This window comes from Gossypium hirsutum, chromosome D11 (genome assembly GCF_007990345.1).
Source record: "Gossypium hirsutum isolate 1008001.06 chromosome D11, Gossypium_hirsutum_v2.1, whole genome shotgun sequence".
Taxonomy (NCBI): Eukaryota; Viridiplantae; Streptophyta; class Magnoliopsida; order Malvales; family Malvaceae; genus Gossypium; species Gossypium hirsutum.
In genome coordinates this window covers 7889427-7910982 of record NC_053447.1, presented here as the reverse complement: position 1 = coordinate 7910982, position 21556 = coordinate 7889427, and the positions used below count along the sequence as shown (strand labels likewise).

The 21556-nt window shown below is 30.8% G+C and overlaps 3 protein-coding genes across 3 annotated transcripts; all 3 read left to right on the top strand.

The window, feature by feature from the left end:
* Positions 1-8259: 8259 nt before the first annotated feature.
* Positions 8260-11503, top strand: LOC107911961 (digalactosyldiacylglycerol synthase 2, chloroplastic). The gene is made up of 5 exons (XM_016839982.2): positions 8260-8423; positions 9007-9397; positions 9777-10043; positions 10449-10801; positions 10891-11503. Exons 2-5 carry the CDS (start codon positions 9116-9118, stop codon positions 11390-11392), a joined length of 1404 nt encoding a protein of 467 aa, XP_016695471.1. The 5' UTR covers positions 8260-8423; positions 9007-9115; the 3' UTR covers positions 11393-11503.
* A 1088-nt stretch (positions 11504-12591) lies between these two features.
* On the top strand, positions 12592-16314 carry LOC107911238 (uncharacterized). Its single transcript, XM_016839113.2, has 4 exons — positions 12592-13179; positions 14630-14662; positions 15783-15947; positions 16042-16314. The coding sequence occupies exons 1-4, from the start codon at positions 13102-13104 to the stop codon at positions 16162-16164; spliced, it is 399 nt and encodes a 132-aa protein (XP_016694602.1). The 5' UTR covers positions 12592-13101; the 3' UTR covers positions 16165-16314.
* Positions 16315-20185: 3871 nt separating this feature from the next.
* On the top strand, positions 20186-21521 carry LOC107911960 (acyl-coenzyme A thioesterase 13). The gene is made up of 3 exons (XM_041105865.1): positions 20186-20516; positions 20610-20756; positions 21215-21521. The coding sequence occupies exons 1-3, from the start codon at positions 20244-20246 to the stop codon at positions 21356-21358; spliced, it is 564 nt and encodes a 187-aa protein (XP_040961799.1). The 5' UTR covers positions 20186-20243; the 3' UTR covers positions 21359-21521.
* Positions 21522-21556: the final 35 nt, after the last annotated feature.

Genomic DNA, 21556 nt, shown 5'->3' with positions numbered 1-21556 from the left:
AAATTCATGAATAAACAAAAAAAAATTAATAATTTTTACGTTATTTCTCACTCTTTATTTTTTTTTCTATTTTTTCCTTTATAATATATGGCAATACAAACAATGCTCGAAATTTGCCCTTTCGAGGTCAAGACGCAACAATTAATTTTGTTTCCGAATTTCACCTCTTGCTTGCTCGACTTGACAGAATCGAAAAAATTAATTCATTGATCAAAAATAGTATTTTCAGAATCGAACCAACAAGATCAGGAACTAATTGAGGTACTGTCTAAAGATAGGGGTTGGATTGATTGACCTTCGTATTGATACAAACCGATTGAACCAAGTCAAAAAAAGTAGTTGAACTGATATTCTCTATTTTTAAATTATTTTTATTTTTATGAATTTTTAAATAATTTATTTGACTGAGCTGGATGAAGTAGTCAAACCGGAAGTTGGTAACTTGACTAGTTCGACCATTGGTCTAGTTTTGAAGAAAGAAAAAAATGAAAAAATATATAAGAGAAAATAAAGCTTTTTTTTTGTCACATCTATATTTTTAATTGGATATCTTATTCTTTAATGACTAACAAAGGTATCGTCTTGGGAAAAAATAGTTGAAGTATTGTGTAACACCCCTAACCCGTATCCATTGCCAGAATAGGGTTATAGAGCATTACCGGAGTTTACAAATTAATTTACAAACATTTCATTTCATCAAGCATTCGTATTTATAATCAATCAAAATCAAAATATTAATGAGCTAACGTTGGCCAATTTAACTTATACATGCCATTATAACCAGAATCAAATCATCCAAAATTACCGATAGAACCAATATGTAGTGTGATATATCTCCGATAAGCTTCCAACCCAATTGAGCTTCCGATAATCATTTCAATGCATCTAATAATTATACATATTACCAATAATAATTCAATTCCAATAACAAAACACATATTTATATAATATTCATCACCAAATAACATTTACTTTAATTAAAATTATACAGAATATAGTTCATACGAACTTACCAGGCTAAATTACAGAAATACCAAAATTCAAGGACATTTTGGTAATTTTCTATTTTCCTCGAATTTCCACCCAATCTTGATGTAAATTAATATTTTTGTAACACCCCTAACCCGTATCCTTCTCCAGAATAGGGTTATAGAGCATTACCGGAGTTTACAAATTAATTTTCAGACATTTCATTTCATAAAGCATTCATATTTATAACCAATCAAAATCAGAACATTTATAAGTTAACATTAACCAATTTAACTATACAAGTCATTATAACTAAAATCAAATCATCCAAAATTACTGATAGAACCAATAGATAATGTGATATATCTCCCACAAGCTTTCAACCCAATCGAGCTTCCGATAATCATTTCAAAACATCTAATAATTATACATATTACTGATAATAATTCAATTTCAACAATAAAACACACACATATATATATAATGTTCATTACCAAATAGCATTCAATTCAATTAAAATTATACAAAATATAGCTCATACGAACTTATCAGGCTAAATTGCAAAAATACTAAAATTCAGGGACATTTTAGAAAATTTCTATTTTTTTCTCGAATTTCCACCCAATCTTGATCTAAATTAATATTTCATTAAATTAAGTAATTTAAATAATAAAACAATTCATTTCATGCAATTTGGTCACTTTTTGACATTTTTACAAATTTACCCTGAAAGTTTCACATTTGTTCAATTTAGTCCCTGAACCTAAAACATGTAAATTGGCCATTTTTAATGAAAATTCATGCTAGTTGAGTAATCATATATTTTCCTCCTCCTCCTCTCCATTCCACATCCTTAATATATATAACATGCTTATATGTAGTATAATCTATAATTTCACATTTATTTATATTCATTCAAAGCTGTCCACTTGAGTCATAGTCACTAAATTATTTATATCTTAAGATACAGAACTCCAAATTGAGATCCGTAAATTTTATATAAAACTAGACTCACATATCTTCTTACCATAAAATTTTCAGAATTTTTGGTTTAGCCAATAAGTACAGTTTATTCTCTAATATAATCTCTGTTCTGTTGTCTGACAGTTCCGACCCTTCTTCACTAAAATTTAATTATCTCTTCATACAGAATGCAAATGATGTTACCGTTTGTTTTTATTGAAAATAGACTCTTTAAGGATTTAAACATATAAATTTAAGACTCTAATTATTTTTTCCCAATTTTTGATGATTTTCTAAAGTCAGAACAGGGGAACACGAAATTATTCTGACATCATCTCACAAAACCTATTATATCTCATAATTTACAATTCCATTGCTTACACCGTTTCTTCCATGAGAAACTAGACTCAATAAGATTTAATTTCATATTTTTTCATCCTCTAATTCAATTTATACGATTTTTGGTAGATTTTAAAGTCAGACTACTGCTGCTGTTTCAAAACTATTTTAATGTAAAATGTTGATTACTAAGTCTATAACACTCTTATTTTCCTTCTCTACACTATTTCTCAACACTTTCTCTTATTTTCTCTTCACTAACATATCAAGAACATATAACCTTATATAATAAAACCCAACATTAATATCAATCTCATACTTTTTCAATAATATCAAACTCAAAAATATATTGAAATCATGTTCTTACCTTGCTTAATTGACTTCAATCTTTAACTTGATTTTCTCTCTCCTCCAGCCCCTATTTCTTGAATCTAACTTGATATTCTAGCTCCCCATAGTCTCCTTGTCAATTTTATCTCTTGGTGGCTATGGAAATTCCTTTGATTTCTAAGTGAAAATGGTGGATTTTTGGTGAAAGGACCAAATTGTAAAGAAAACAAAGTTTTCTTTCTTCCCCTCTTCTTCTCACGTTAATGCATGCAAAAATGGGGGGAATGGCTTCTTTCCACACATATATATACTAAATAAATTAATAATAATAAAATAATATCATTTAAAAAAAATCAAATTAAAATATTAATAAACTAATATTTATTTATTTATTAATCTAAAATATCTCCAACATCATCATTATCTTCTAGATTTCTCTCTCTTCTAATTGACCATTTTGCCCCTAATGATCTTTTAAAATTCCATCCTTGAGTCACCACTTAATTTGGTAAAATTGTGATTTAGTCCCTCAAACTTCTTCACCTTTTTCAATTTGGTCCCAATCCATCCATTTTTCTTAGTTTCTAGATTATTCCACCCTTAAAATATTTACACCATTGGTCCTTCAACTTTTTCATATTTACATTTTAACCCCTTAACTTTTGAGTATTTACTCTTGGATAAGAAAACTTTTCTCACTTTTACGATTTAATCCTTTCTTGAATTAATATGTTATAATATACTTCCCAATATTGCCATAACTCAAAATTACCCCTTTTTAGCACTTTATTTTCTTATTTTACTATATCAGAGATATTATCTTACTTTCCTTACTGTAAAAATTTTCAGGGTATTACAATTTTATTCAATTTATTAATTTAAATAATAAAACAATTCATTTCATGCAATTTGGTCACTTTTTGACATTTTTACAAATTTACCCTTAAAATTTTACTTTTATCCAATTTAGTCTCTGAACCTAAAACATACAAATTAATCATTTTTAATGAAAACTCATGCTAGTTGAATAATCATATATTTTTCCTCCTCCTCCTCTTCAGTCCACATCCTTAATATATATAACATGCTTATATGTAGACTTGTCCATGCTGCCCGGCCCGACGGTCCGCCCGAAATATGGGAGGGTTTGGGTAAAAATATAGGCCCGAAATATGGGCTTGGGCAAAATTTTAGGCCCATTTAAAAAATGGGCCGGGCCTCGGGCAAGATTTTTTTGGCCCGGGCCCGGCCCGGCCCGGCCTGAAAAATATTAAATATATTTTTTATTTTTAAAATATAATAGTTTTTTATTTTAAGTTTATTTACTTTCATTTCCTTGACTAGTGTTACAAAATAATAATAAAACATCAAGTTTGTTTTACTAATCAAATATTAGATTTTGTTACAACAATTAATAATTTGATAAATTTACTAATCAAATGTTAGATTTTATTACAACAATTAATACAATTAATAATTTGATAAATTTACTAATCAAATGTTAGATTTTATTACAATAATTAATACAATTAACAATTAATAATTTGATAATTTTACTAACAATTAATTTTAATAACAATTAGTTTTAATTTTATTAAAAAATAATTTTAATTTTAATTAAAAACGGGCCGGGCCGGGCCCCATATTTTTTATTCGGGCTGGGCCTGGGCAAAATCTCAGGCCCATATTTCGGGCCGAGCCGGGCCCGGGCCTAGTAAATGGGCTGAAAATTTTTTGTGGGCCCGGCTCAAACCCGGCCCGGCCCGGCCCATGGACAGATCTACTTACATGTAACATTATCTATAATTTCACTATTTATTTATATATGTTCATTCAAAGTTGTCCACTTGAGGCATAGTTACTAAATTATTTATATCTTAAGCTATGGAACTCCGAATTAAGATCTGCTAAATTTCTATGAAACTAAACTTACAAATATTCTTACCATAAAAATTTCAGAATTTATGGTTTAGCCAATAAATGCAGTTTATTCTTTAAAGTCATCTCTATTCTGCTGTCTGACAGTTTCGACCCTTCTTCACTAAGAATTAATTATCTCCTCATACGGGATTCGGATGATGTTACCGTTTGTTTCTATTAAAAATAGACTCATTAATGATTTAAAAATATAAATTTAAGCCCCTAATTATTTTTCCCAAATTTTTGATGATTTTCCAAAGTCAGAATAGGGGAACTCGAATTCATTCTGACATTGTCTCACAAAATTTATTATATCTCATGATTTACAATTCCATTACTTACACCGTTCCTTCTATGAGAAACTAGACTCAATAAAATTTAACTTCATATTTTGTTCATTCTCTAATTCGATCTCCACAATTTATGGTGATTTTTCAAAGTTAACCTACTGCTGCTGTCCAAAACTGTTTTAGTGCAAGATGTTGATTACTAAGTTTATAACTCCCTTATTCCCTTTCTCTATAATATTTCTCATCACTTTCACTTATTTCCCTTCACTAATATATCAAGAACATAAGACCTTATATAATAAAACTCCACTATAACATCATTTCTATGCTTTTTCAATAATATCAAACTTAAAAATATATTGAAATATTGATGTTCTTAACTTGATTTTCTCTCTCCTCCAGCTTTTTTTTCTTGAATCTAATTTGATATTCTAGCTCGCCATAGTCTCCTTGTTATCTTTCTCTCTTGATGGATGTGGAAATTCTTTTGATTTCTAGGTAAAAATGGTGAATTTTTGGTGGAAGGACCAATTTGTAAAGAAAGCAAAACTTTCTTTCTTTCTCTCTTCTTCTCACGTTGGTGCATGGGAAAAAATGGTGGGATGGTGATTCTTCATCTTCCTTTTCTTATATATATACTAAATAAAATAATAAAATAATAAAATATTATTTGAAAATTAAATTAAGATATTAATAAACTAATATTTATTTATTTAATCTAAAATATCTCCAACATCATCATTGCTTTCTAGATTCCTCTCTCTTCTAATTGATCAGTTTGCCCTTTATAATCTTTGAAAATTCCATCCTTGAGTCATCACTTAATTTGGTAAAATTGTGATTTAGTCCCTCAAAATTCTTCACCTTTTCAATTTGGTCCTAATTCAACCATTTTCCTTATTTTCTCGATTATTCCACCCTTAAAATATTTTCACCATTGGTCCTTTAACTTTTTCATATTTACACTTTACCACTCAAATTTTGAGTATTTACTCTTAATCAACAAAACTTTTCTCACTTTTGCGATTTAATCCTTTCTTGAATTAATATATCATAATATACTTCCCAATGTTGCCATAACTCAAAATTTCTCTTTTTTTTACGTTATTTCCTTATTTTACTATATTAAGGATACCTACTTTCTTATTGTAGTAATTTTCGGGATATTACAGTAGTAATTTTCGGGATATTACATATTGCTTGTGACAAAACAATGTTTAAATACTAAAATGAGAAAAAAAAAGGGTATAATTTAGGTATAGATATGTGAGTTAAGCTTCTTTTTTTTTTAAATAGATTTAACAACTTGAGAAAAAAGTAATTTTGGGTACCATTTATTACAAAAAAAAGAGTTGAGATACCAAAATTCCATATTGTAATTTCATTGTGGATTCTATTTAAAAAAAATAAGTTATTGAGTAAATTAAATTTTAGTTCACCTCGTAAATAGAGCCTAAATATATTGAAAAATAAAAAGACTGAATATGTAGTATTAAATTATAAAAATAATAAGTATTTCATAGTTTGAAATTTAATAAATGAAAAAGATACAGGTACCAATCTTTTGTTTTCTTAAATGTAAAAGATTATGAGTGAAATTAAGTTAAATCTGATACTTAGAACAAAAGTAAACTATATACATGTGCGTGAGATAAATAAATAAACCTTAAAAGCAAAGCAAAATAAAAATTAAAAGGAAAGCATGCATTGCATTCCTTACCAAAAAGCCAAAGCAATACGAGCTTATATTAATATTTTTATTAGCGTAGAAAATTTTGAATTTAAGTACACTGAAGCGCATTATCTTCTTATTTAAGGATTAAGAAAGGATTATGGATAATTCTAAACATTATATCAAAAAAAGCAGTTATGATAACATACATCCTTATTAATATTCATATCTAACCCAAGTAGGACATAAACAATGAGTAGTACTCGCTTAAAATTATAAATAAAATAAATGAAAATGTAAAAATAAAATATATTTATTTTGTTTAAAAAATAAAGATATAATGGTAAATTTAACCTTTAATGTTTATGTTTTTTCGTCAATTTGATTATTATTATTTTAGTTAAATTTAACCATTAACTTTTCAAAAAGAGTCAAATCCCTTTTATTTAATAGAAATGTTGACTAAAATATTAAATTTTGAACAGTATTTGCGTGACAACCCATCTGACAATTCTATTTGTATTCCATGTCATGTTAACAAATAGTTTAAATATTATAAAAACTTTTAAAATTATAAATAGTTTATAAAATTTTTTAAAAAAATGAATTACATGTGGATTGTTATGCAGACTATCATGTTTAAAAATTTAACGTTTTAGTTAGTACTCTCATTAAAAAATCAATACAATTCTTCTTGAAAAGTTGATGGTAAAATTCGACTACTTTTAGAAAATTAAGAACCAAATTTAACTAAGGTGCTGTTTGAAAATTTTAAAAAATAAGTGCTGAAAAATTAAGTATTAAAATTTTAAGTATTGTATTTAAGTTATAAAATTGTTTAATATATTACTTAAAATTAATTACCGAATATAATTAGATTTTTATAAATATATTTTAAATTATAAAAAAGATATATTCTATAATTTATTATTAATTTTTAAATGTTTTACCTTATTCTAAACAAAAAAATCAAATTTTAAACATAAAGTTTTTATAGAATAATATAATATTAGAATAAACAAAACAAAATTGAATTAATTGAAAATATTCTCCATTAACTAATAAATAGTTTTATCTACTTATTATTTTCTATTATAGAAAAAAATTATAACTGATTGTTTTATTTTAGATTAATAAAAAATTAAATTATTAAAAATATTAATTTTCAATTGATTTAATTTTTTCAATTACCTATCAAACAAACCCTAAAAAAAATTTAATTTGACAATAAATTTAAATGTTAAAAAGTTAAAGCCAAAAATAAATAAACAAATTCCACAACTATAAACTAGTTATCTGGCTAAATTTGTTGAAAATGCCAAAATAAAAAAAAAATTAGGGAAATGAGCCATCTTATGAGATATTTAGGGAAATAAGCTAATTTTAGAGAGAGAAAATAAAAACGTATCTTACAGGGTGCGCTTTCAGTCACCTCAGCTGAAAGTGCGTTTTGACACATCTGCTCCTTCGATCAAATGGTTAAATATTAGGGGTTTTGTTCTAAAGTCTCGGGTTCGATTCTCCTCCCATTTACATTTGTATTTTTTATTTCATATTGTTAATACATTAGCTCATCTGGTTAGATGGCCTTGAGTCTTAGGTCCAATCCTTCTTATAAGTATATTTATATTTTTTTATTACACATTCTTCTAAAAATAATGGTATTTGCAATAATTATTTAATTTATAAATAAAAAAAGTTATTAATTAAAAAAGATGAATGGTGTAATTTTTTCTAGCATATTCAGCAAATATAACCCTCCCTAGCTTGTAGAAAAGGTAGATAAATAAACAAATAAATGGACCCAAAGCATATTCTTTTTCCTACCTAACTTATCCTATTGGTCAAAACTGTTGTGTTTCCAAAATTCTCATTTCCCACAAAGTTCAACTCTGGAAGTTGCGGGAAGTTCCATTCTGAAACAGAAAAGAAAAATACAGGTAACTCATCTTAACTTTTGTTTTTCAGCAATCTGTTTCATTCTTCAATCTAACACAGAATAAGAAGGAAGATTAGATTGGGATACTTGAAAACGGAATCTCTCTGAATTTCTTTATTCTCATGATTCCGTGTTGAGGCAGCTATCCTCGCATCTCTCTATTTTTTCCCCTCTGTTGAAGCTTCTTAGTTGATAATTCAGGTCATTGATTAAGATCGTCAAAGAATCCTGTATTTCTATTGTTTAGATCTTCATTAATATGATTTCTTGGCGAGGAAGGACCTTAGTATTAATTGGTTTTGGGACTCACCTTTCACATCATTTCTGCTGAATAGGGAGCTAATCTGATTATTTAAATAAACAAAAGCAAAATGCTAGCTTAATTTAAGCTATGGGTAGGAATATGGATACTTTTACTTCTTCCTTCTTGTGGTATGGATTTGAAATTAGCTTTCTTCACACTTCATAGAAATTCCTATTTAATTATTAGCTGTTATATTTTAGGCAAGATTATTTTGAGTTCTTGACTCTTGTTCCAAATTTCTTTTGCGTTTCAGCTAATACTTGTGTTTTTATTGATGCAGTTGTAGACATTACTTCGTGTTTTGGAAAAGCCAACCTATCAGTTTTATAAGCTGCCTGCATTGGTTCCGTGCTGAAATTGTTGGCTAAAAACTTAAAGTTGATGACTGAATGGATAGAAAACAGCATATAGCAATTTTTACCACAGCAAGTCTGCCATGGATGACCGGAACTGCAGTTAACCCTTTGTTTCGCGCTGCTTATCTTGCCAAAGATGGAGAGAGAAAGGTCACATTGGTGATCCCTTGGTTATCCTTAAAAGATCAAAAACTAGTATACCCAAACAACACCGCCTTTGGTTCACCCTCAGAGCAAGAATCGTTTATTCGTCAATGGCTAGAGGAGAGGACTGCTTTTATATCTGGTTTCGCTATACGGTTTTATCCTGGAAAGGTAATTGTAGCAGGCTTTTGTTTACATAGTAGGCTTTTATAAAGGAAAGGTAATCATATCTAAACTTCTCCTGAACTATTAATGCTTTTATTTACTTGGTAGGCTTGTCGGCATATTATCTTTTATTAAACATTTTCTGATAATTCAAAATTCAAACTCTCTAATGTTTCTAAGTGATGAGTGGTGAGTTAAAAAGTTAAAATCTACCTAATTTTTAGCTATCTGTATCTATCAGAATGCTAATCTGGTAGAACCTATCTGTACTTGTGCAGCATTTTGCTGTATGTCTCCAGTGGTTGTTTAGACATTAAAACCATCATTGAAGTTGAGTAGCATAGTAATAATCTGATGGTATTTTTTAACACCGCTTGTGATGCAGTTTGCTGTAGATAAAAGAAGCATTCTTCCTGTAGGGGACATCTCAGAAATTATCCCTGATGAAGAGGCAGATATTGCTGTCCTTGAGGAACCTGAGCACCTTACATGGTTTCATCATGGGAAGAGATGGAAAACTAAATTCCGCCTTGTCATAGGAATAATACATACCAATTATTTGGAGTATGTGAAGAGAGAAAAAAATGGACAATTCCAAGCATTTCTTCTGAAATATGTAAATAGTTGGGTTGTAAGCATCTATTGCCATAAGGTAAGTTTCGTAAATAAGTCATGATTTTCATCCTGGTTGTAAAAAATTAATTTTACTTTTTCCCCTTTTCTGTTAAAGATCTGTGATATTTATAGAATTAAACAAAGTTTGCAATCTTGCGTGGTAGAATAAACTTGTTAAAACAGTATATATTATTTAAGGAAGAAGATTATTGTAATTTACTATACCTTGGGTGATGCATTGCTCTGAACTAATGGAATAGGCTCACTGCCACCAAGTGGTAGAGAGCATAGTCTTAACTGTCGACGCAGGTGATACTGAGGGAAAAAAAATTGAAAAACAGAGGGAGAGCTGGGAGGGAGAAGAAAGCTGAATTTCCTTGTCTCCATGTATTGTACATATAATAATTAATTTCGTTGAATTGCAATCATGATGTAATTGCAGGTAATTAGGTTGTCCGCTGCCACCCAGTATTACCCCAGATCCATCATCTGCAATGTTCATGGAGTTAATCCCAAGTTCCTTGAGATAGGCAAGGAAAGGTTTGAGCAACAACATAGCAGTAACCACCAGGCCTTCACCAAAGGTGCTTACTACATTGGGAAGATGATTTGGAACAAAGGCTATGGGGAGCTACTTCAACTACTTAATAATCACCAAAAGGAGCTCGCTGGTCTTGAGATTGATCTATACGGAAATGGAGAGGACTCCGACCAGGTTAAAGAAGCTGCTAACAAGCTGAAACTGACAGTTAGAGTTCATCCGGGTCGTGATCATGCTGATCCTTTATTCCATGAGTAAGCCTCTTTCTGTTCTCCCACCCTCGTGCCTCCTTTTCTTGGACTGGGATCAATTAACAATAATTAAGACTTGTTTTCCTTTTCAGTTATAAAGTGTTCTTGAATCCTAGCACCACAGATGTTGTTTGCACAACCACAGCCGAAGCATTGGCTATGGGAAAGATTGTTGTTTGTGCCAATCACCGCTCTAACGACTTCTTCAAGCAGTTTCCCAACTGTCGAATATATGACGATGACAATGGTTTTGTTGAAGCGACATGCAAGGCACTCAGTGAGGAGCCTGTACCATTAACTGATGCACAGAGATATGAGCTGTCTTGGGAGGCGGCCACGGAGCGGTTTTTAAAGGTTTCTGAGCTGAACCAGGTCTTTGCAACAGAAAGGGGGAAAAATTCGTCAAAGGAATTTGCATCAGTCTCCTTGAACTTGTGGAAAAGCATGGAGGACACTTCAGCATATTTTCACTATCTGGCATTAGGATTTGAAACAACTAGAAGAGCATTTGGTGCGATTCCAGGAAGCTTGCAGCCGGATGAAGAGCAACGTAAAGAGCTTGGTTTGGCAACCTCATCCAAACATTCTTTGTAAATCATTTCAGAACATATTTGAAATGCTAGAAAATTTCAACCCTTGCATTTTCATTTTCAAACACATGATAGTACTTTGGCTAAAGTTTTAATACAAAAGTTGGTTCACCAATAGTGTAATTTACCCAATATAAAAAATAAAAAATAAAAACTTACTAATGATAATATAATTTACTTTGCAGAAAGAATGTGTCATTTCTCAACTAAGTTGGTGCTCAGATGACACCAACTTAATAAGAGATATATAGATAAGTATAGTATAGATATAGTAACTTTTTCTTTTAACAACCGATTTGTTCGCAAAGATTTTGTCTATTATAGAAAAGTGGTGGTTACACACTTATAACAATAGTCAGATCGTTGTTGTAAATCTATCTATCATATAATTTATACAGTGAATTTTCAAATGATATTAAAAAAAAAAGTAGGAAGTAAATTAACAAAATTAAAACACATATAACAAGTGCATACATTATTGCTTTTATGCATATTTTATTTTTACATTCTTTCATGTGATTAAATTTAATGTTCATAAGTCTAATAAGTTCAACTAATTAGTATGAATTATGAAATTAAATTAATTAATTTATCACGAATGATTAAATTCAAGTAATCAATTTAAAAGTTTATAATGCTTCAAATTCATAGTAGAATATTTAATGAGGAACTTAAATAATTTATTGAATTGATATCTTGAATTTCACTAAATGAATATTATTTCTTTTAATAAATTACAATTAAAAGACTTGCTTATATGAAATAGCTTAAACAACATGTTATTATAGGGAACTAATTTAATAAAGAATATATTTCATAATTAAAGAAGCTGTTGTTATAAGTGAAAAACTAGTATAGAGAATTAAAATAAAACATAAAAAATTAATTGTACTAGAAATTTAATTATTTTAATAGGTGATTATTATAGAAAGGGTTTACCTATGAAGAGAAAATTGTGTTTCATAAAATTGAATATACAACGTCACTACTTATATGTTTTAAATCTGATTTTTTTTTAAAAAAAAATTTACACTAATGTTATAATCAAAGTATAAATGTAAATTACAACACAGCTGGATACAAAGATATCTAAATGAAAGAGGAACAAATTAAAAAAATGGAAAAATGTAGACAAAAGCCGACTAGCTTGAACTAAAACTCATATATAGCATCACATATAATTCCAGAACATGCCTTTTCCCTGTAATATATTTGTTTCAGTTTTCAAATTTAATTGTTTGTGAGGCGCCAGGGCCACTGCCGGGGCGTGGGGTATATCAATAAGAAGTAACCGCCACTGACGTTTCCGTTTTGACCATAGACCACCATTCTTTTGAAAAAACAGTAACGGCTGGTTTCTGAGTTTTTCCTTGGTGCTAAATATTGCCATTCATGGCCTCAAAATTTGTACGTTTGCTTTTACTCCCTTTATGAATACAACTCATCTGCTTTTACTCTTTTTTGTCTCCTACAAACTGAAAATTCAAGAACCAAACTAATCCTAGTAAAATCCGAGCTGTACTCAGAAGGAATCAATTTCTTGCCTTTTGAATCATCTCCTTCCACGTTTCCTTCGCCACCAGCATTGTCTCCACGTGTTCTATCGGGAGGGATTCTGTTCTTCCTCAATGACTTCTTTATTAACCCCTCCTTCCCATCTCCAGTTTCGCACTACACACCTTAATTTCCGTAGACAACTTAACTTTGGTGGCAATGGCTGATGATGATATGAAGCTTCAACAACCAGTGGATGAAAACAATGTTCCTGACACCCCAGAACCTGAAACTGAGGTATATAATCCCATATTAGTTGGTAATATGGAATGGGTTTTGATGAATTTGTTTAATTGGTTCATTAACTAATGGATTCTTTTAGTTCACTATAGTATCCTATATCTAAACACGTAAAATTGGTTAAACAAGAGCTTCAAGGCAATGAACATTGAGCCACCAGCGTCTTGGGATTGAATCGCAGGCAAGAGTTGCCTGCTAGTGTGTGGCAGCGATTTGCTTCTGCCGAATTTGTGTGAGTTGTAAAAAAAAAAAAAAAAAAACAATGAACACAATTCTACTAATTGCAAAATGTTCAAATGTAGCCACCTTGTCAACATTTTATCTGACTTTTGTTGCTTAATGTTTTAGGTCATAATGGAAAAATCCAGTACCTGACTAAGAAATTTTATAATCTGCTATCTGTACTTATCAAATCGTCTGAAGTCTATTACTGCATACTTGTTACTAACTGACTTTGGAGGTTATATACTTTTTTGACACCAAGGAATTTTTGAAGGCTGTTCTTCCTATGTTAGGGTATGTTTTGCTAAGATGATTTGACATGCACGGCGTGGTTTTGCCTTTCGCTTGTAACCGGTAACACAGTTGGTACAAGTTTGTAGGTCATGATTTGAGGATAAAATAGGATTGCATTCTGATTAGAAGAATATGATCTTTTATCAAGTGCATTGTTCAAATACTAGCATGTTTTCTGCTGCTTGAGTGGTTAATATCTACCAAGATCTGTTGGTTTTAGACAAATAAATTTGGAGAACCTTAGATTGCATGGTTGTTGGCTCATCGCGAGTCTTGTTCAAATGCCCGGCACGTGTCCTGTTGCTCTAAACTAACATGGATTAAGATCTTCCAGTTTTGTACGGATAAATTTGGACACATGAGTAATGTTTCTTGATTTTACCTTTTATATTATGATTAAGTCATGTCAAGAACACTCATTCTAGTAATCTAGTTATTTATGTTGGCTAGTGGCATGTGCTGAATATAGGTTACCTTAATTTGTTCGATATGGTCAAAGAGAATCTATTGACGATTGCATCATTTAGGTAACGTCATGTGCGGATCGTAAACTGACATATATTCTGTGGTTATTTTGTTTAACTGTAACTTGAAACTTCTGAATATTGAAGCTAATACAAAACTAATCAGCAAACACAACAGGATTTGAGTCAAAAGTGGATCTATTAGTACTCTTTTATATCAATGAGTTTCAAGGCAATGAACATGGTTGTACTAATTGTAAAAGGTTCAAATGTGGCAACCTTGTCAACATTTTATCTGACTTCTGTTGCTTAATGTTTTAGATCATAATGGAAAGATCTAGTACTGACTAAGGAATTTTATAATCTGATATAATCTGGTATCTGTATTTATCAAATCGTCTGAAATTTATTATTGCATACTTGTTGTTACTGACTGATTTTGGTAGTTATATACTTTTTGACACCAGGGAATTCCTGAAGACTCTTCTTCCAAAGCTAGGGTATGTTTTGCATTAAATGCTTTGACATGCGTGGATTTTTTTTGCCTTTTCCTCAAAACTGGTAATATAATTGGTAGAAGTTGGTAGGTCATGATTTGAGGATAAAGTAGGATTACATGCTGATTAGCCGAATATGATCTGTTATCAAGTGCAAATATTAGCATGTTTTCTGCCGCTCATGTGGTTAATATCTACTAAGATCTGTTAGTTTTAGACAAATAAAGTTGGAAAATCTTAGATTGCATGTTTGTCGGTTCATTGCAAATCTTGTTCAAACACTAGCACGCGTCCTGTTGCTCATATACCAACATGGAGTAAGATCTGTCGGTTTTTATACAGATCAATTTGGATACATGAGTAACGGTTCTTGATTTTACCTTTCATGTCACGTGAAAAACACTCAAATCTACTAATCTTGTTATTTATGTCGGCAAGTGGTGTGTACTGAATATAGGTAATCTTAATTTGTTCGATATGGTCTAAGAGAATCTATTGATGGTTGCATCATTTAGGTAACGTCATGTGCTGATCGTCAGCTGACATAATTTCTATGGTAATTTAGTTTAACTGTAACTTAAACATATTTTAACTTCTGAATTTTGAAGCTAGTACAAAATTGATTAGCAAACACAACAGGATTTGAGTCAAAAGTGGATCTATCTAGTTATTCAGCCAATGCAGAGAATGGAACCCAGTACTCTTTTATACCAATGCATATGTATTAGGTGATTACAAACACATAATGCACACTTAACAAAGTATAAACTTAAATTGGTGAAACAGAGAAATAGTTTTGAAGTTGGTTTATGATAGCACACAGAATCTAGTGTTACTTTTTTCTTCTTGTCTCAGTCTGCACTAATATTTGCATACTTTGGTTCCAAAATCTGATTTGTAAATGATTCTTCATTGACATACTTGAATAACACATATGATATGGTTTCAATGCATCATCCTCATAGGTTGTCATACAAACTTTTTGCAAGGAAACCTTTAAAATAATGACATCCCTGATCCCTGAACACTTTTATTGCCATTTTCACCTAGTTAATTCATGTTTTCTCTCACATATTGCTCTTTTTTCTCTGTATTGACTCAGTATTTTTGTTTGAATCTTTAGGACCCCATTCCAACTCCTCCAGTGAGTCCTGCATGTCGTGATATCTGGAGAGAGCAACGGTGGAAGGATATTTTAAGCAAAGAGGAGCGGACACAGCGCTGTTCACGCTGCCAGGAGATAGGGCATGCTCATATTCATTGTCCTTATCCGTTCTATCCTGTGAAGGCAAGTTACATATTCTATAATTCTTTTCAATTTCCTCAACATTTACTCATTATCTGCTTCTATTTTGCTTAAGCATTGTCTTTTTGATTGCCAGTTTTTAACAGAAGCATTTCCCGTGCCAATGGTCTGGAGACCTCCAAAAGGGAAATACCGATGCAGTCGCTGTGGTCGACGCGGACACAACCGCCGCACTTGTCATGGACCTGTTTTCTATTAAATAGGTTGTTTGTTTGTGTTTTCTGCCATGCTGAACTTTTGGACATCTTTGTTTGCAGGGCTTTTCTATGGTGTTTTTCTTTTAAACCGTTAAGACAAGGGATATTTATATCTGTGGTTGAAATAGACATATATCGTCGTTTTCTGGTTATCAATATGCATTTGAGAAATATTACTCATGATGCTGGCAACAGCATGGAACATGAAATTTATCACCACAATGGTGGCACATTTTGGCAATTATTCCACAAAGTTTAGGCTGAAATAAGCTTTCTCAAGTATGCTAGAAGCTCTAGGATAATGCTAGCCATGTTTAAGTTAAATTCCAAACATACAAGGAAAGAAACGGAAAAAAGATACATTTTTTCTTTTGGGCCAAGAAACAAAAGGAAAAATGTATTACCTGGTTTCATTATGATGTCACACTATTTATTACTGAACAACCTATGGCAAACATGACACCCTATTGAGGAACAAGATTGACGTGGCATGGTGCCTTTGAAGAGCCTTATCTTTGTTTTTCTCTTAAAATCTACCCAGCTTCTGATGAAAACAACATAAATGAAATGGAAAAGAAAATCTGGTTGATTGTTTTCTCTTTTGGTCTGATACGTCTCAGCCCACTTTAACCAAGCTTTCTGCCTACATTAGTATGCTGAATGCTTAATGCTTAATAATATTGCTTTGCTGATGGAATGATTCAGTTGATCTGATTTTGGCTGTCTATATTTTATTGCCGAATCGGTTGGGTAATATCTTTTTACTTTAGGCATGCATGCTTATAAATTATGAAACTGAGTTGTTTTTTGACTGAACTGATAGAATTCTAACATTATGATGGTTTATAAAGTTGTAACTCCTTTATGAAATTGGGAAATCCAAGTCCCATTCCTTAATAAGCTGCTAGAACATGATTTCAACAACTTCAGTTGGTGTGCAATATTCTTTTGAAAGTGGCGAGAGAGTCCACTATTGTTATAGTATCATTATATCGTTAGTCTTTAGGTTGGACTCTGAACTCAGAGCAGGTTCTATGATGCTTGCTAGTTGAGACCATTATGATGAAATTAGATATCAATCTTAACGACTATCTGATCAGCCAAAGACTGTACCCTATACTAATGATGATGATGATGTTTATCCTTTTTGGAGGTCTTGCTTCACCTCCATGATTTGATCTTAGAGTTTTTGTATAGTTCATGCTGCAGAATTTGGAGCTGCTGTGTTTCAACAGTTGATGAAGAACCAATTATTTATTGCTATTTTAGAGGTTTGAATATGTGAAAATAGAGCTTCACAAGATGTCCCTCTTACAGGAAAAGCAATTTCCAATTTCCCTTCCTTAAAGAGCTAAAAAAATGGTGTCATAGGACAATAGAATCGTTTATCAACAAGTGCTATGAACAAGCTTCTATGCATGGCCCTTATGTTGGTAGATTTAAATTTGCAGTAGAGCTAGTGTTCTGTTTTCAAAGAATATGAACCGCCATACTATTTGGCCTTGAAGATTATCAGACGTGCTTATCATGAAATGTCATTCTCTGTCACTATTTTCCTTTAGTTAGATTAAAGAAAGCTGTAGGAATACTACAATATAGATTGTGATAAAATGGAGTCTTTGTTGTAAGTTAGAGAGTACAATTGAGTGGTGGTTTTAAATCCATCTAATAGATTTGGGTATATTCCTAGAGTTGTCCATGGCTAGCCCGTCCGAAAAATGAGAGAGTTTGGATAAAAATATAGGCTCGAAAAATAGATTTGGGTAAAAGATAAAACCCGTTTAGAAAATGGGTTGAGCCTTGGGCAAGGTTTTTCTACCCAGGCCCACCCCTACTCGAATTTGCAATAAAAAAAATTCTGTTGTTTTGTTGTGGTTTTCCCACTTTTTGTCACTGTTTTGTTATCATTTCATTATTTTGTTGTTAATATTCGAATATTGTAAACATTTATTTTATTGTTAATTTTGCTATTATTTTATAGGCATTTGTTTGTTAAGTTGGACTTATCTTAGTTATAAAGACCTTTTTTAATTTATTTTCAATTTACTAAGAAATATTTATTTTAATATTTTTAGTTTATTTGGAGTATTGTATTTAAAAAAATTATATAAATTTTAAAAAAAAATTAATATGAGTGGATCAAGCCCGAATTTTAATATTTTTATCTGAATTAGACTTAAACTTATTTTTCAAGCTAGACCTTCACCTATCAATTAGGTCTAAAATTTTTAATGACTAGGACTAACCACCAACAATACTAATATTCTGTTTTACTTATTTTTTTTTTGTCTGTTGAAGACTTGTATTTATATGTTTAGGTTTGAATATGCACAAAACACATGCATACACCAAAAAATCCCTGTAGCATTGTTTAATAGAATGTTGAAGTATTAGCACAACATAAAAATTTAAGCATAATAATTAATAAATATTGATTATATACTTTTTCAACTTTTCATATATCATATACTTTTTCAACATTTAATCTTTTATATTGTAAATTTTTTTAAGTTTGATCTTATTATACTTTGTATAATGAACTTCATGAACTTTACAGCGTAAATTACAAATTTGATTGTGTATCCATAATCTAAGTTAATTCGTGAACCCCAACTCGACAAACCTCTAAGACTATGTAAAGCCCATATGAAGATTTAAAATAATTGATTGCTAATTGCCCTAATATATCTTATCCTAAGACGTCACATCACTGTCACTGTCAAAGATATCAAATCAGACTTCCACGTCAACAATCTTAAGATACGTAGTTAAATTTATCTTCTACCATAAAAGAGTCATACTAACAATTCTCGTAAACCCTCTCCTTCTCCTGGATCTCCAGATTTTCTCCACAAAAACCACAATTTCCACTTTCTTAACCTAGGTTATCAGGTCTAAAAATTATATTCTTACTTTATTATATTACAAACTTTAAAACATTACTTTTATAAAATTCTAATTCTTTTTTGCCAAAAGACCATGTCTTTTTGAAGTTACATAATTACAATAAATCAAAATTCTAATCTTAATACATTTTTTTAAGTTACCATGATTGCAATGACTCAAAATCTCATAAATTGCACTCAAACAGATAAATTAAAGTGCATATATATTTTTTATAAAAATAAATTTAAATAATACTTGTAGATAGGAATTTAACATTTGTCCTAATTTATTTTAAGGGGCAAACAATTTACTTTGGTGTTTAGACAGACTCATACTAAAAAATGTCAATTTACTTTTGTCTTAAATTATAAGTTTATTTGAGACTAAATGTGAGCATTTGATCTAATCGAGTGAAATTTTTTTGAGTTAATCAAGTTTGTCAATCCTATTTTATCATTCTAACTCAATTTAAAATTATTTCAAAATGAGTTGAGTGAAACGAAATACAAGTCGAGTCAAATCGAGTAAAATTGTTCAAGTTAAATTAGAAAACTTAAACATATCAAATAAAAATATTGGTAAGGTATAACTAATTTGAAAAATTTTACAAAGCAAAACAATCAAAAAAATAAGATACTTGAGCATGATAAATTTGAATCATTAATTAGGTCCAAAAAGTATTATTTTAGAAAATTTTTAAAATTTTAACTTTCTTTTTATATATTTTTTAGATTTTTAATAATTTTTTTAGAAATATAAATTTTGAATTTTTGAAAATTATTTTAATTTTTTTAATCTTTGTTGTGAAAGAAATCAATTTGCTTATTTTCAAAGTTAATAGGAACTAAAGAGTATTTATATCAATATGTTATTCAAATTATTCGAATTAATTGAGTTATTCGAATTATAAAATTCAACTCGACTCGAACTCGAATCAAATTATTCGAGTTGACTCAAATAATTCAATTTAATTAACTTCAATTTAATTAACTCAAAATTCAAAAAAAAATTTAAAATTTTCATTCAAATCAAATTTTGTTCACTTCTACCTATTCACACAAATCCACAATTTTAGTGTTAATTGACAAAATTGTAATCTAAATTTGGGAATTTACCCAAAAACCTAAAATACAGCTAAAAAAGAATACTGTTAAAAGCATATGCGTCAAGTCGTCAATTCTCAGTAGACACAGAAATGGCAAATCCCTCATCTGCTTCTCCTGCTTCTCGGGAACCTCAAGCACTGTCTTCTTCCGATGGTGCCACTACGGCGAAACCTGGTGAGCGATCTACGCCGTACGCATCTAACGTTATGCGTTTTCTAGAAAGCGTCGGGATTTCCAATCCCATCCCGGACAATTACAGTTCAGAAGACTTTTATTCTGATTTCTTATGTAACCACCTCAAGACCGACGCTGTCCGACGTGGACACATCACCTGCTTCACCACCGTCAAGCCCACTATACTCGTAATTCTTTTGGATATTTTCTCTCTATTTTTTCTTATCGGACTTGTTAGATGAAAATTTTCTTTCTTTTTTGTTTGGGGGTTTGTTTTGCAGAATTCGATGGGTGGGTTACACGGAGGGGTAGTTGCAGCAATATCGGAAAGAGTGGCGATTGCGACAGCTAGAACGGTGGTGGGTGAGGATAAAGAGCTTTTTCTTGGTGAATTGGCCATGTCTTATCTCTCTTCTGCTACCATAAACGTGAGATTTTATTTCCTTTTTAGGGTTTTCAATTTCTAATATTGGTTTTCGTTAATCCTTATTGTGGTTTCAATGGAACTTGACTGTGATTGTGCCTGCCAATTTGATGTTTAAATATTGCTATGAACTTTCACATGTTATCTAACTGTTGATTGGAGTTTGTTCAAGTCTGATGTTTTCTACATTTTATTTACATTCATTTTTAATGAACTCCCCATTGCAATATGCCTAAACACAGTAGTACACACCTTTACCTATGTCCACATACGTACTGAAGGCTAGTGCCGGACATGGATACTTCAAATTGCTTAGATAGGAGCTTACTTCTGCATTTCACCCTGCATTGCCTGACCCCTGACATTCCCTTGCATCTCAATAGTTTATTTGCATTCTTGACTCTTTCTTTGCGGTTTTAGTGAAGCTCATGCTATCATATGTTGTATACTTTCAACGTGCAGGCAGAGTTGATTGTTGATGGGTCTGTAGTGAGAAGAGGAAGAAATACAACTGTAGTTGCTGTCGAGTTCAAAATGAGGAAAACTGGGAAACTGGTCTATAGTAGCCGTGTTACCTTCTATAATTCTCCCATTGCCAAGCTATGAACTTCCCCATACTAAGTCGCTCTGCTGATAACCAAACTCCTATAAGACTTATAGTTCTTTGTGTTGGTATTGCCACGTCAATAATAATCATTTGTCAATAATCAAGAAAAAATCTTGTTACTCTGTAATTCTTGATCAAATATAATGTAGACCAATAGGAATATAGATTAGTGTGTCAAATTGTTACACAAAATTATC